The sequence below is a fragment of the Schistocerca cancellata genome, chromosome 9, assembly GCF_023864275.1.
Source record: "Schistocerca cancellata isolate TAMUIC-IGC-003103 chromosome 9, iqSchCanc2.1, whole genome shotgun sequence".
Lineage (NCBI taxonomy): Eukaryota > Metazoa > Arthropoda > Insecta > Orthoptera > Acrididae > Schistocerca > Schistocerca cancellata.
Window position 1 is genome coordinate 317,942,612 of NC_064634.1, and position 17,004 is coordinate 317,959,615.

The following is a 17,004-nucleotide window of genomic DNA, read 5'->3' on the forward strand; positions in this document are numbered from 1 at the left end:
GAATGAAGTGTGCTGTGTCTTGCACTTCCTTGCATACCACACAAGACAGGCTCTACACACAGCTTCAGCATTCTTCACACTCAGAAGATGACTGTGAATGTAATTAACAGCACAAAGCCAAATGACAACTGCAAACCTCTCTTCCAAAAATCACTGTTGGCAGTATCTACATATTATAAAAGCCTATATATTATAAATATGTCAGTTTGTAAAAATGTGAATAATGATAATCACAGTGCAAGAAAGGAAATGAAACTTCATTTTCAGAGAATGTGTATCTCTGGCTTTAAAAATTCTCCATTTAACGAAGGCATTCGACTTGCCAACAGCCTGCCATCAGAAGCAAAAAATATGAAGTATCTTTCTTTAATAGGAATCTGGAAACTTTTTTGCTTTATCATAGCTTTTACGCTGTATATGAATTTTTGGGTCATATATATGTGAAAAAAAAAGCATGAAATCAATTGCAGGAATTATTTCTGTAAAATAAATAAATGCTAATGTAAAATAACACCATATGCAACTGCACCAACTGTGTGCTATACTTTAAATAAGTGTGTGTGTGTGTGTGTGTGTGTGTGTGTGTGTGTGTGTGTGTGTGTGCATCAGGGGGAGGGGGGAAGGGGAGGGAGGGAGGGAGGGAGGGAGGGAGGGAGGGAGGGAGGGAGGGAGGGAGGGAGGGAGGGGGGAGGGAGAGAGAGAGGGAGGGGGGAGGAAATGTGAAATTTTAATATCTTCGTAATGAGTTGTAATATGTGACTATGGCAACCAGGCATTTGTTTTGTATATGCGTGAGCTGGCTGTGAAACTAAAACTACATTATAATTAATAATACTTATGTAAAATCATGTTATGTAAATTCCAGTCACATCATACTATGACTTGTTCAGTATCATATCTACACCTACATTTACATCTACACTCTGCAAACAACTGTGAGATGCATGGCAGATGGTTGTACCAGTTATTAGGGCTTTTCCCTATTCCCTTCCCAAATGGAACATGGAAACAATGAATGCTGAAATGCTTCTGTGCATGTTGTAATTAAACTAATATTGACCTCACTGTCCTTGTAGGGGAGATCATAGGGGACTGCAGTAAATTTCTAAAGCAATCAGTGAAGACCATTTCTTGAAACTTTGTGAGTAGGCTTTCTTAGGGTAGTGTATGTCTACCTTCAAGTGTGTGCCAGTTCAGTTTCTTCACTTACCCATAGGCCAAACATACATGTGACCATTTGTAATGCCCTTTTCTGTATATATTCAATATCCCATATTAGTCCTACTTTGTACATGACCCAAACACACTTGGGTAACGTTCTAGGATGGGTTGCACGAGTAATTTTTAGCTATGTCTTTGTACACAAATTGTGTTTCCCTAGTATTCTACCAATGAACTGAAGTCTGCCATCTGCTTTACCTATGAACGAGCCTATGTGATGGTTCCATTTCATATATGTATAAAATGTTAAACCAAAGTATTTGTGTGAGTGACCAATTCCAACTGTGACTCACTGGGACTATAGTGGTAGCATACAACATTTTTCATTTTGTGAAGTGCATCATTTTATATTTTTTGTCATTTCAAGCAAGTTGCCAATCTTTGTACCACTTTGAGATATACTGCATGTTTTATGCATCATCATGTGTATGTCTTGTCCCAGAATGATTTTGAGGACAAATACCATAAAATAGAGTGAATAGGGGCATGAAGGTGACTGTAGACAAAAGTTGGGACAAAGTAATTAAATGAAACAAATCATTTGTGTATTGTCTAAGGTGTTGTGAATAGTGAAGTAATGATGGAAAATCTGTTGTCTACAAGATTTTTTGGCACCAAAATTGTGTCTTTATATTTGTCATGTTGGCAGATGTTATACTGAGCTGATAATCTGCACAGAATTTTATTACCTCTTAAAACCGTGTGGGTTTCCAAGATTCGCCTGTTATTGAATTAATATTCTCAGTCCAGTGTATTTGCACATAACAAACATATAGTTAGCTTCATTCTGAAAGCAATCATTTAATATGTTTTTTTAAGTAATGTTGTGTAGTTATATCGGCATGATAGACAGGACAAAAAATACCGTAAGTACCTACTGGTAGCACATTTTTCTTAAAAATATCTATTTTTAACAATTTTGTTTACTCATTTGTTAACCTAACCTCAATGTTAACATCTCTCCAGGTGATTCATGATGCCTAGGACATACAAAAGGAAATCCTCACTCAAGTGTACATTGTACTGTTGATGAGGTGATGGTAATGCAGGTTGTTCAAACAGTTGCATATGGAATGTTCAAAAGTAAATCAGGAAAAAAACTGAAATTTCTAAGTGAGCCCCACACTGTTACATGTGGCAATCAAAAGATATTCCTGGTGGGAATACTGAGTTCAAGAATAAAGGTAGTGAAACTTGGCTTTCTAAAAATCTTGAAGTAAATCTTGTTGAATGCCTTATAATTTAAGGCTATCCTTGGAGTGCCTTCCACTTCCATTGCTTCATAAAATGTCACTTGCTCAGAGAGAGCATGTATTTAATTAAATTTAAAGACAACATGCCCAGATATGAGTGGGCACTTGGCTTCCTGACTAGATACAAAGCTAAACTCTCTAAACACTTGTGTCTAAAGGAGCCAAGCAAAAGTGTCCCCCATCAATTATCAAAACTTTCTTTGATGAGCTGACAGCATCAGTGGAAGGTAATGGAGCGAGTGTTACTCTAGTGGACTTAACAAATATTTTGTGTAACTCTGTATCATTTACTTTGTATCACTGTGAAGTCAGTGTCATTTATATAAAGAAAATATCTATTTTAGAATAAGTTGGTTCACGGTAATCTGTCACACTGTAACAACAGTACACTAGTTGTTGCATCCTGGTGCCAATATACATTTTGTAATGTCACCTGGCAGCAAAAATGTTTTCTTGTTCTGTGCTCTGCAGAGTTAAGTCAGTAATCCATGAATTTTTGTTTCATGTACAACTGGAAATATATATCCACATGCGGCAATAGCTCCTGGGTACATGTAGCATAGTTTGTGCCGGGTGTTTTTCAATCAAAGTGGAATGCTATAGCCAAGTATTACTATGTAATAAAACACTTTTTTATCTGATTTTTTGTAGATCTCTGATGATGGATAAATTCCAAAATGCATCATATGAGCAATAAAGTCATTCTTTGCCCGATGTTTGACTTTTACCATTGTGACCTAGTCAGCCTGAATGCACAACTACTGATTATTATAATAGTGATTGCCAGCCTTCTGCATGACTTTACATCACATTTATATCAAAATAAATACCAGTTCCATATCACCCCAACCATGAGGGGAGTATTGATACAAACAGAACATATATACAGGGTGTTTCAAAATGAATATACAGGTTATAAATAACACATCAAATGAAAGAGCAACTCAAACAGATTTGTTTGTATACTTATGTGTAAAGGGAAGAGTATGGAATGACCAAGAATGAATTAAAACATCTTGAACAAGTGAGAGTCTATCACGCATAGTCCCAAGAAATCAGTTTGGCCTTGTCGTTCGCAGTTGTTATAAGCTCTAAAGCCTACATACTATGGTTTACACATGCCAGCTTCGCAAATGAAATTTTGCTGCATGAGATGAAAATTTTCTGGATTGTGTTGTCTTCAGTGGTGAATCGACATTTCACCTAAATGGAAATGTGAACACACACAATGTGTGTATCTGGGGGTAAGCAAATCCTCACGAGATGGTACAGTTGCAATGAGACTCCTCTCGGTTTTTTTGGCGAAGCAACTGTAATTGGTGTTTATCAGCAGCAAAATGGTGTGCCATCTCACTGGCATAACTCAGCATGTGACTGGCTAAACTGTGTTGTACCCGACCAGTGGGCTGACCGCAAGGTATTGGATGACAGAGCTAGTTTTATATGATCTTCATGGTCACACACGATCTGACCCCATGCTATTTTTGCCTTTGGGGGTTCATAAAGGTTGATGTGTATGTCTCCGCTACCAGGTGATCTATCTGACTTCAGAAACAGCACTGTTGCAACAATTACTATAGACACAGTGACCAAGGTTATGGAAAAACTTGCCTATCGACTCGATGTCTGATGATGGTGCTCACATTGAACACTTTTAAGGAAAACTGTTATAGTTGCTTTTTCATTTGATGTATTATTTGTAATTGTAAGTTAAGTTTAATAAATGTTACAAAGATATAAAACCTGTATATTCATTTTGAAGCACCTGTATATTCAAAAAAGGAAAAGGGAGAGCAGATTTTCATTATAGGCATGGACAACCTGAGCAGTGTTACACAATATAACAATTTATTGCTAAGAAATACCAAAGTTGTCCCTATTCACCCCAGAGTACGGTATGTACTCATAAATCAGTGGCATGCAGCATGTCGCATTGGAGATCTCCCCCTGTTTTCCTTTTATCACAATTGACTGCTAGTCATTATACAAGTCCTTTTTCAAACACTTAAACAATATGGAGCATTATCTGCACAGAATATATGTCAAAGCATCTCTGTTTGCCCTCAGTCCTTAATGAAAAATTGAACACTAAAGATCTGTTTCTCACTTTAATCTGTTACAGTTATTCTAATTTCTCTTTGTTAGAAAGCATAGTCTTTCCAACTATTTATAACTATATTATATATTTCAAATAACGACACTATTACAAAAAGGATAGTTGTTATTTAACATGTAGTGGAGATGCTGAGCCATAGGTAGAAACAACAAAAAGACTGTCATACAAGCAAGCTTTTACACACACACACACACACACACACACACACACACACACACACACACGAGTAAGGCCTTGGCAAACAGACAATGTGTGTGTGTGTGTGTGTGTGTGTGTGGGTGTGTGACACAGCACTCCGCGATGTGGTGAATAGCAACTATCCGTTTCATAATATTGTCATCATCCTATCCTGGAATTTCCATTGTTTGATTTTATATACTTCAAAGGAATTTTGTAAAGAACAATAAAATGAAGTTATCAGTCTGTTAAGTGTTCAGTATGTTTCAGTAGATTCATCCTTTACGGTTATCACAGTGGATTAAAGGGCTCTATCAGGATGAGGAAAGAAATAGTTATAAGTAGTTTTACACTACTCAAAAAAACCTTCACACAAAGACAAAGAAGAAGAGAGTACAGAAAGTCGTAAAAAATATTGAAGAAGCCATCCGTCTTTTGAGGATCTTCATTCTAGAAGGAAAGTGATGTATAAAGTGGACCATAAGTTGGTCAATAGAATATGAGGAGTAAGACCTAGTTGGTTTAGTTCTACATGAAAACCTAATAAAAAACAGAAATGTTGTCAATGTTTAGCATCATCATAAAAATTTATGTATTACTATTATCAAGAAGAAAATGCTAAAAATATATACGAGATTTTTCTCTGTTGCTTGCCCATGTTTCTGCATTTTTTTGAAACTTAGGATGTATAATAAAGTCTACAAAATGATTTACGTGGGTCACCAACACTTACTCCAGGTGCTGTGGCAACAACTCGATATGGGAAGAGGTACAGATCCAGTCCAACCTGCTGGAAAATATTTTTGAATATTCCAATAACCTGCAGGGCTAGCATGTCTTGACGTACATCATCTCCAACCTGAAAATAAAAATGTTGTATTGGTACATTTTTTATGGTTTGACACTGTTTTTAAGCTAAAACTTTACTCTAGTTTCCTTTTTCAATTAAAGTCTTCAACCCCAGGCCCAATGGACACTGTAGGAATATAAATCTTAACATAAACATGCTATATCACTTTTGCTGCATTTATACTCCCCCCAAGTGGAAGAAAATGACTACACCAACTTAGAAAGGAAAAAGTGAAACAACTCACTCTCAGATTCTTAGAACTGAGTAAGCAATCCATTCACAAGAATTTGAAAGAGCATAGCAAATAAAAAATGTAATAGTCACTCACGTACTCCCTGTCTGTGATAACGTTGAGCATACATGTCCTTTCGGTTATCCTATAACAGACTGTAACTAAATGTAAGCACTATGCCTTATTATGTAGTTTAGTTTTTGGGCACCATGCATATTTCCTAAGAGCATGTACCATGAAGGAAAGCAATGTTAAACAGTTTAACATCTCATCGATACTGGGGTTATTGAAAACAAGTTGATATTTGCAGGGGAAGGAGCCTGCCATGGCCTTCTGAAAGTAACCATAGCTGCAGAGAAATTGAAGTAAGGAAATTTTAATCCCACTTTTCCCAAACATGAGCCCGTAGCATTGATGACTATGCTACCTCACATGGAACAAATACTGAAATTGTGTTTAACCATTTTGCTGCTGTGAATGTGTATGCATATCCTGCTACACTGCTCCCCAGATGCTACAGACACATATATGCACCACACTTGGGTTTTCCTATAGTGCTACCGACATCTGTATGTGCCCTGAGCTGCTGACCTCTCACTGCTGCAGATGAGTTACTTCCATATCTCAGAAAATAAAAAAGTTTCATATATTTAGCATGCAACATGCAATGCCTCATTGCATGCTATCATTTGAAAAAAAAAAAAAAAAAAAAAAAAACGTTTCAATATTGTGAATCATTTACGAGATACGATTGTTATCACCACATGAATTGCAATGTGAAAGGATGTGAATGGGCACATTGCACGTGACAATCTGTTGGATATAAAACCCAATAACAAAAGGAGATATTGTTCTGTTCTCAATTTTAAATAAAATAAAGATATCTTATCACTGTCACGTATGACCTCAAATCAACCATTCACAAAGTTTATGCAATGTGTTTTTATCTCTATGAACTCTTTAATTTCACACAGTGTTTTACTTAATTTGACACAGTGCAGTAGTAAGTATGACTAATAACAAAAAGAAATTCAGTTTTTTAATGAGTGACAATATCAGTCTGTAAGATGTGCAAAAATCAAATTTGTTCACCTAATAGCTTTTGAAAAATTGGGTGATAAGTATTCCATGTCGACCAGAATGCCATCTCTCAGCACAGGCATAACAAAAGTCGCTCTTAGTATGGAATGCAGAGAGCACATCTGTAGCAGTGAAAGAGGAAAATGCAAGCAGGTTATTGATGTTACATCTTGCCTCTATCTCAAAACAACAATCAATATTAAATGAAAATTATGTAAGGGAAACTAAGAGCTCGGTTTATATAAGAGCTGCACATCAAGAAACTTAACAAATGCTGTTAAAACACCAACTTTTGGAACAAGAGTTCATTTATTATTATTACAGGATTAATCAATACAAAGATTAATTAATATATCTAAAAACAAAGATGATGTAACTTACCAAACGAAAGCGTTGGTATGTTGATAGACACACAAATAAACAAAAACACATACACAAAATTCAAGCTTTCGCAACCCACGGTTGCTTCATCAGGAAAGAGGGAAGGAGAGGGAAAGACGAAAGGATGTGGGTTTTAAGGGAGACGGTAAGGAGTCATTCCAATCCTGGGAGCGGAAAGACTTACCTTAGGGGGAAAAAGGGACAGGTATACACTCGCACACACACACATGTGGATGGATATGTGTGTGTGTCCTTTCATCTTTCCCTCTCCTTCCCTCTTTCCTGATGAAGCAACTGTGGGTTGCGAAAGCTTGAATTCTGTGTGTGTGTTTTTGTTTATTTGTGTGACTATCAACATACCAACACTTTCGTTTGGTAAGTTACATCATCTTTGTTTTTAGAGATATTTTTCCCACGTGGAATGTTTCCCTCTATTATATTCAAAGATTAATTAATAACATCATCTTGCTGTATTCCTGTATTCCTGTTATCCTCCGCCAAGCCTCTTTATCCAGCGCATCTTCCTTGTTGATGCTGTGATGTTCCATTACTCCATTTATGTGGTCTGTCCACGAATGTCGTGGTCTTCTGCACTTACGTCTGCTGGGTGGTTTCCATTCATAAACCTTTTTTGGCCACTGATGATCTGGCATTCTCATCATATGTCCATACCATTTTAATGATTTTCTATCAATCACTGTATCATTTGCCGTCATTGTAGCTCTTACTTCACAATTACTTTTTCTTTCGATTCTTCATATTCTGGCACTCCTATGCAAATAATCCATTTACACAGCTATTAATCTTCTTTTGAGATCCGTATTTAAGATCCATAGTTCTGATCCATAACACAGCACTGATTCAACTATTATCTTACCTACTCTTTTCTTATTGCTGTTGGAAATATTCTTATCCCACCAAAAAGAATTCATACACCCTAACACTGTTCTGCTTTGCTGTATTCTATATTTTACTCCTATATGGCCCAATCCATTTTTATCATATGTGCCCCGAGATATTTAAATTTCTCTACCTGTCTCATTACTGCTTTGTCACTGATGAGTACTTCAAATTTAGCATCACTATTCACCACCAGATACTCTGTTTCTGTTAGAATCATTTGTAGTCCTCACCTGTTGTATTCCTGATATAATCGTCGTATCATGAACTCAAGGTCATAATCATCTGGTGCTATAATAGCTTGATTGTCAGAAAAACTTAACGATAATATTTGTACATCAGTGACAGTGATTCCCATTCCGCTGCAGCTGCTCTTCCAATTTTGGAGAGCCACTTCTACATATAAATTGAACAAGATGGATGACATACTGCAGCCTTGTTGCAAACCTTTAGTGACATTAATAGGTTCTGGTAACTTTGAACCTCGTTCAATCTATACACATTATCTCTGTACATTTCAATATTAATTCGTAAAAGGTGGTCACCCATACCTATATATTTCACAGCTTCCCACAGCTTAGATCTAGGGACTGTATTGTAAGCTTTTGCTAAATCTACAATGTGTAGCTCATTCCCTACTGCTATAAATTTCTCCATTAGTTGTTGTAAAATAAATAGGTTGTCTGTGCATGATCTGTTCTGCCTAAACTCGCTCTGGTCTTCCCCAATATGGTGGCCAACATTTTGTCTTATTTTTTCAAACATTATCTTGCCAAATAAGCAGCTCATTGTACAGTTGACATTAATGCCTCTACAGCAGTTTGTGTCTTTTCTATTCCCTTTCTTGAAAATAGAAAGCATATACGACTTTTTCCATTCTGAGGGAATTTACAACAGATTTTCATCAGGCAGGTTATTCGTTTCTTCTGATATCTTCCTCCAGCCTTCAATAATTCAACAGAAATGTTTCTTGGACCAGGCGATTGGCCAGTCTTCATTTTAATTAATGCACAATTCACTTCCTTTATTGTAATGTTTGTATTTAGATCAGTTACTTCCATCTTCTCTTCATTCCCTTGTGTGTAATATGGCCTATCTTCAGTTAAAAGGTCTCCATAATGCTTTTTCCATTCCTTTTAAGGAATTAGATTGTCTACTGCTTTGTTTACTTGTATTTTCTTCATACTGGTAATAGTCCTCCACAATTCTGTTCCCACATATTGTTTTTTTCTAATTTAATTCTGTTTCTTAATTCGCAATTTGTTGCCTGGTAGTTTTGCCTGTCCTGTAGTGATTTAGTTTATAACCATTTTCTGTAGAGATTTTTCTTTTCCCTAATCAACATCTTCAGGGCATCAGATATCCATGGAGAACCCCCGTTACCTAGACTCTTACTCTCAGTCCCTAGTACCTCCAGAGAAATTTTTTTAAGTTCTGTTTTAATATTTTCACATCCTACTTCAACACTGTCATCTTCTGGAATCACTTTAAGTTCATTTTCTAAGCTATGCTGAAATAAATCCTTGATACTGAACTGCTTCCGGAGAAAGAACTTATACCTTGCCTGCTTTAATTTCTCATGACTGCTGTGGTCAGCCACTTGTCCAGTTGTTTATGTTTTTCTCCTAAATGGGTATGTCAACTTCGCTAAAACTAAGTAGTGATCAGACCAACAGTTGTCCCCCACATGACTCTACAGACTTGAACTACCATTTTTGGCCGTTGCTTGGTAATGATGTAATCAATTATTGATTTGTGCTGTAATGAGGGTCTCCCCCATGTATATCTGTGGATATCTTTATGTGAATTGTGTGTGTTCAGAATTTTCAAGTCATATTGGTTACAGAATTCTACAAGATTTTCTCCAGAACTATTAATGACATTTTCTCCATTATCTTCCAACTACTGCATCATTTACTTGTAAGCCAACCCTCACATAAAAATCTCCTGCTATTATTACATTTTGGTGCTTTTTGACTTGATTGAGTAGATGGTCTAATTTCTGGTAGAAATGGACTTTGGTTTGCTGTGCTGCATCGTCGTTTGGTGCACACACCCCTATTATAACTATATGAATGCCATATTAACTTGATGGTAATAGTGAAAATCCTTTCACATAAAAATGCATAGTCCTTGATGTAAGTGCTCAGAGCTTTGTTAATTGGAATGGAAACGCCTGCTTTTGCTCATTTATGTTTATCAACTCCAGACCAAAAATGGGTGAAATTTCCAAATTTCTCATTACCTTGTCCCTTCTTTTTTGTTTCTGAAAGATTAATTATGTCCACTGAGCTGCGGAAAAAATTGCTGTTTCGAAGAGCGCGCCGCAGCACGTTGTGTGAAGCAGTCGCCCACTGTTTCTGGTGGCGGCACCGCTGTGGCAATCGCAGCTTTGGTGTCTCCCTCTGGTGGAAAAGGGGAAAGGTTCCCTGTTCACGTGCATTTAAAGGTCAGTCAAAGTGAGTCTGGGTCAGTCTCACATCACCAGGTGCTGGTCTGTCTCTTGTTCACATTTGTGTGGCAGTTAGTGTCTGTCTGTCGTCGGAGAGCTAGTATGTCTGTCGTTTGGATCAAACTTTAAATCCGGCAAATTAGAGTCTTGCCACTCCACCAGTAACAGAACTCAGCTAGTGGTCACCCAGTCAGGGCTGAGTTCCTGCATCTGAGTCTGCGCGTTAGGCCGCCAGTCTGCTCGAGTTGCTCGGGCAACGGTCATTGGCGGTTGGATCAATCGGTTGGTAGGTCGCGCACTGAGACATAAGATGACGTGTCCGTCTTGAGCATCGGCGCATGTGAGGTCGCCACGTGAGTCCAGTGGGCCACGCCGTATAGCGAGGGGTAGTGGCTTCACAGTAGACATGAGAGCAACAGGAGGCAACCCACGACATCGAGCTGGTCGGTGCGAGCTGTGACACCATGAAATGGGAGATCGGCGCGCTTTCCTGCGTCCGTTGAAGCGGCTGGCAGTTCGGGAGAGCGTTGGGGGTGCTGTGCCAGGTCTTCGCCAGAAATTGCAGTTTATTACAAGTTAAGTGATTGGAGATATATTGTTTATATTTAAAAAGAAAGATGATGAGACTTACCCAACAAAAGCGCTGGCAGGTCGATAGACACACAAATAAACACAAACATACACACAAAACTCAAGCTTTCGCAACAAACTGTTGCCTCATCAGGAAAGAGGGAAGGAGAGGGAAAGACGAAAGGATATGGGTTTTAAGGGAGAGGGTAAGGAGTCATTCCAATCCCGGGAGCGGAAAGACTTACCTTAGGGGGAAAAAAGGACAGGTATACACTCGCACACACACACATATCCATCCATACATACAAGACACAAGCAGACATTTGTAAAGGCAAAGAGTTTGAGCAGAGATGTCAGTCGGGACGGAAGTATAGAGGCAAAGATGATGTTGAAAGACAGGTGAGGTATGAGCGGCGGCAAATTGAAATTAGGAATTAGCGGAGATTGAGGCCTGGCGGATAGCGAGAAGAGAGGATATGCTGAAGGGCAAGTTCCCATCTCAGGAGTTCTGACAGGTTGGTGTTAGTGGGAAGTATCCAGATAACCCGGACGGTGTAACACTGTGCCAAGATGTGCTGGCCGTGCACCAAGGCATGTTTAGCCACAGGGTGATCCTCATTACCAACAAACACTGTCTGCCTGTGTCCATTCATGCGAATGGACAGTTTGTTGCTGGTCATTCCCACATAGAACGCTTCACAGTGTAGGCAGGTCAGTTGGTAAATCACGTGGGTGCTTTCACACGTGGCTCTGCCTTTGATCGTGTACACCTTCCGGGTTACAGGACTGGAATAGGTGGTGGTGGGAGGGTGCATGGGACAGGTTTTACACCGGGGGCGGTTACAGGGGTAGGAGCCAGAGGGTAGGGAAGGTGGTTTGGGGATTTCATAGGGATGAACTAAGAGGTTACGAAGGTTAGGTGGACGGCGGAAAGACACTCTTGGTGGAGTGGGGAGGATTTCATGAAGGATGGATCTCATTTCAGGGCAGGATTTGAGGAAGTCGTATCCCTGCTGGAGAGCCACATTCAGAATCTGATCCAGTCCCGGAAAGTATCCTGTCACAAGTGGGGCACTTTTGGGGTTCTTCTGTGGAAGGTTCCGGGTTTGAGGAGATGAGGAAGTGGCTCTGGTTATTTGCTTCTGTACCAGGTCGGGAGGGTAGTTACGGGATGCAAAAGCTGTTTTCAGGTTGTTGGTGTAATGGTTCAAGGATTCCGGACTGGAGCAGATTCGTTTGCCACGAAGACCTAGGCTGTAGGGAAGGGACCGTTTGATGTGGAATGGGTGGCAGCTGTCAACTCCATCAACCTCCTGACCCCACCAACACCCCGCACCCCCACCTTCTACCTTCTTCCCAAAATTCACAAACCCAATCATCCCGGCCGTCCCATTGTAGCTGGTTACCAAGCCCCCACAGAACGCATCTCCGCCTACGTAGATCAACACCTTCAACCCATTACTTGCAGTCTCCCATCCTTCATCAAAGACACCAACCACTTTCTCGAACGCCTGGAATCCCTACCCAGTCTGTTACCCCCGGAAACCATCCTTGTAACCATTGATGCCACTTCCTTATACACAAATATTCCGCATGTCCAGGGCCTCGCTGCGATGGAGCACTTCCTTTCACGCCGATCACCTGCCGCCCTACCTAAAACCTCTTTCCTCATTACCTTAGCCAGCTTCATCCTGACCCACAACTTCTTCACTTTTGAAGGCCAGACATACCAACAATTAAAGGGAACAGCCATGGGTACCAGGATGGCCCCCTCGTACGCCAACCTATTCATGGGTCGCTTAGAGGAAGCCTTCTTGGTTACCCAGGCCTGCCAACCCAAAGTTTGGTACAGATTTATTGATGACATTTTCATGATCTGGACTCACAGTGAAGAAGAACTCCAGAATTTCCTCTCCAACCTCAACTCCTTTGGTTCCATCAGATTCACCTGGTCCTACTCTAAATCCCATGCCACTTTCCTTGACGTGGACCTCCACCTGTCCAATGGCCAGCTTCACACGTCCGTCCACATCAAACCCACCAACAAGCAACAGTACCTCCATTATGACAGCTGCCACCCATTCCACATCAAACGGTCCCTTCCCTACAGCCTAGGTCTTCGTGGCAAACGAATCTGCTCCAGTCCAGAATCCTTGAACCATTACACCAACAACCTGAAAACAGCTTTTGCATCCCGTAACTACCCTCCCGACCTGGTACAGAAGCAAATAACCAGAGCCACTTCCTCATCTCCTCAAACCCGGAACCTTCCACAGAAGAACCCCAAAAGTGCCCCACTTGTGACAGGATACTTTCCGGGACTGGATCAGATTCTGAATGTGGCTCTCCAGCAGGGATACGACTTCCTCAAATCCTGCCCTGAAATGAGATCCATCCTTCATGAAATCCTCCCCACTCCACCAAGAGTGTCTTTCCGCCGTCCACCTAACCTTCGTAACCTCTTAGTTCATCCCTATGAAATCCCCAAACCACCTTCCCTACCCTCTGGCTCCTACCCCTGTAACCGCCCCCGGTGTAAAACCTGTCCCATGCACCCTCCCACCACCACCTATTCCAGTCCTGTAACCCGGAAGGTGTACACGATCAAAGGCAGAGCCACGTGTGAAAGCACCCACGTGATTTACCAACTGACCTGCCTACACTGTGAAGCGTTCTATGTGGGAATGACCAGCAACAAACTGTCCATTCGCATGAATGGACACAGGCAGACAGTGTTTGTTGGTAATGAGGATCACCCTGGGGCTAAACATGCCTTGGTGCACGGCCAGCACATCTTGGCACAGTGTTACACCGTCCGGGTTATCTGGATACTTCCCACTAACACCAACCTGTCAGAACTCCGGAGATGGGAACTTGCCCTTCAGCATATCCTCTCTTCTCGCTATCCGCCAGGCCTCAATCTCCGCTAATTCCTAATTTCAATTTGCCGCCGCTCATACCTCACCTGTCTTTCAACATCATCTTTGCCTCTATACTTCCGTCCCGACTGACATCTCTGCTCAAACTCTTTGCCTTTACAAATGTCTGCTTGTGTCTTGTATGTATGGATGGATATGTGTGTGTGTGCGAGTGTATACCTGTCCTTTTTTCCCCCTAAGGTAAGTCTTTCCGCTCCCGGGATTGGAATGACTCCTTACCCTCTCCCTTAAAACCCATATCCTTTCGTCTTTCCCTCTCCTTCCCTCTTTCCTGATGAGGCAACAGTTTGTTGCGAAAGCTTGAGTTTTGTGTGTATGTTTGTGTTTATTTGTGTGTCTATCGACCTGCCAGCGCTTTTGTTGGGTAAGTCTCATCATCTTTCTTTTTAAATATATTTTTCCCACGTGGAATGTTTCCCTCTATTATAGAGATATATTGTTTCATTTACTTGGTAAATTCTACTTGTTTTCTTGGTGAGGTCACCAGCCACTTTGTTTTGGGGGCATCCCACAATTCTTCTCAGTTTGCCCACCTGCGGGAAGGTGGTTATTTATGAATTGGGTGGTCCATTTCTCCCTTGCGAAGTAGGGGAGGGTTAGAGCAACCTGCGGTTCGGGTTCTTCAGTAATCTCCCTGTCAATCTGCCATAAGTTAAATAGCTGCCTCTGTCATGTTTGTCGGATTTGGTGTTAACGAATTTATTGCTTGAAGTGTAACGGCTGAATCCCTGAAATATGTTTTTATCTTGCCTATCCTCTTGAGAGGCGGTATATGTGTAATGTAGAGCATGTTTGTATATTTTATGTAAGACTGCATTTCATGGTTTTTTTTTTATTTAAATGGTCATTTTAGTATATAAAGTTGCCACCCTTCCACAGTAAGAGTTTTTTTTAGAATCAAGTTGAACCTTCGGTGGCAAGTTAATTTTTTTAATGTTAGTGTTTTGTCCGTCCCTCCTACGGGGTGCATAGTTTATGTGCTTGTGTGCATAGTTTATGTGCTTGTGTGAGTTGTTAAAATTTTTGGTTTAAAGTAACCTGGTGTGTTGCAGATTTGCACCAGTGTAGTCTTTCAGAGGTTGTTGTGAGCGATCGTGACTACGGCTGTGTGAAAAAGGAGCAGCAAGGTTCTCAGCCCGAAAGCTCATACTGTCAAAATTTGTTCTTTCTGTCTCTGAATAAATTGCAACTTGATATTTAGAGAGTGCTTTCTGATTATAATTTTAAATCTGTTTAAAAAGGGGGGGGGGGGCTTTTAGGAATAAAATTTCCATTTGTTGAAAGAAATTTAATTTGTTTTCATCAGTTACCAACTGGCAACTACTTCCACACTCACATAGTGTGATTAAATGTGTTAATGTTCTTGATGAATCGCTAGTAAATAAAGTAAATTCTTAAGAAAAGGTTTTGAAAGTAAATTCATAGTTCATCCACCTTCAGTCGGCTAATTTCATTCTCTATTTTGTTGTGTTTATTTGTCAGGCTTTGAATGTTCCATGTACCAACTCTCAGTGTCCTTTTCCTTAATTATCGTAAAGTGTTTCTAGCTGATTTCGGAGACTCCACTTTAGATTCTTGAGCTTGTAGAAGTTTTTTTGTGGATAATAGGGTCCTGGCCCATTGACCCAACCCCCAACTTGGAGGACCAGTATTTGGTATCAGAGTTTACTCCCCTAGGAGGGTTGGCCCGCCACACCTATAGAGATCCTCTTCCCTAGGTGGGACACATTTCGTCTGGCTCCTCTGTTGAGGCCTGTCCGGCTTGGGTGACCCTGCCAGTAGCTACGCTACCGCTGGCATAGCCCTCAACTTCACTGGAACATGCAAAACCTCCCACCCGGTACTAAAGGTACCTTCAATAATGCAGTGTCCCTTGAACAAGAAGAGTTCATTTTGTATGGAAAAAGATAGGAAAAAGATGGAGGAAACATAAGTATTGAAGGAAGAGGTAGTACTGCCACCCACAAAACAAAGGAGGATAGTACAATATGAAAAATCAGTTTTACTTCATCAAAAATTAACAAATCATCCCCCCATCTGTAAAGCAAACAGTATATAATACATTAAAGAAAATAACTGTACTAAGGTAACACAATACTAGTTGGTTTTGGCACTGATGTTCTTATCATGCACGTATAAAAAATACAGGTGAAAGAAGGAAACACGATAATCTGGCATCTGCCAAGCTTGGTGATCATAGACCAATAACCAAAAGGCACTGCGTAGTTCACTAAATTCTAATGGTGTTCTTAAAGCACCAATCCTAAATTTGGCTACTCAACAGTTATAATATATCATCATTACAAGCACAAGCAAGACTGGAATCACCCGAAACAAGTTTTGTATGCTTGGAGCCTGAACAAATAGCTGAGTGTCAAAATTAAATCACAACATATCTTTTCAGTACCTTGAAAATTGCTGCTTGCCACTTCTCAATTCCTAAACCAGAAATAATATTAGATGAGTCTCTTTGTAATGGTGGTGACTGTAGCTGTTGCTGTGAGACTTCCATTGCCGCAGTCTCGAGCTCATTAATGCCCATCTGTTTTACACGGAAACGTGCAAGATATGGAGCTTTCGCAGCACTGGAAAAAAAGAAAAACATTTTAGTACTGTGGCTACATGCTGAAAACACACTATAGTATACATCACATACAAATTCATACATAATACGTAGAAGAATATACCATGCAAATGTTTTCCCAAATACATTACTGCAAAAAAAATTAGTACACCTGGAAAGGCGATGTTGATTTTGATCCAATGACGCCCATACACCACAATGGAGAGGGGAGCGGGAAATGGAATTGCAACACAAGTTGAACATGCTGCA

The 17,004-nt window shown here is 40.1% G+C and overlaps 1 protein-coding gene across 2 annotated transcripts in view; it reads right to left on the reverse strand.

Moving 5' to 3' along the window:
* The window catches only part of LOC126100298 (phosphatidylinositol 4-kinase alpha), a 198,853-nt gene that overhangs the window by 13,316 nt on the left and 168,533 nt on the right, over window positions 1–17,004 (reverse strand). For both annotated transcript variants that reach the window (XM_049910906.1, XM_049910905.1), the window contains 2 exons: window positions 16,579–16,756; window positions 5,501–5,626 (listed from right to left, as the gene is read on the reverse strand). In XM_049910906.1, the coding sequence (XP_049766863.1) occupies window positions 5,501–5,626; window positions 16,579–16,756 (304 nt within the window). The remainder of the gene's footprint in view (window positions 1–5,500; window positions 5,627–16,578; window positions 16,757–17,004) is intronic.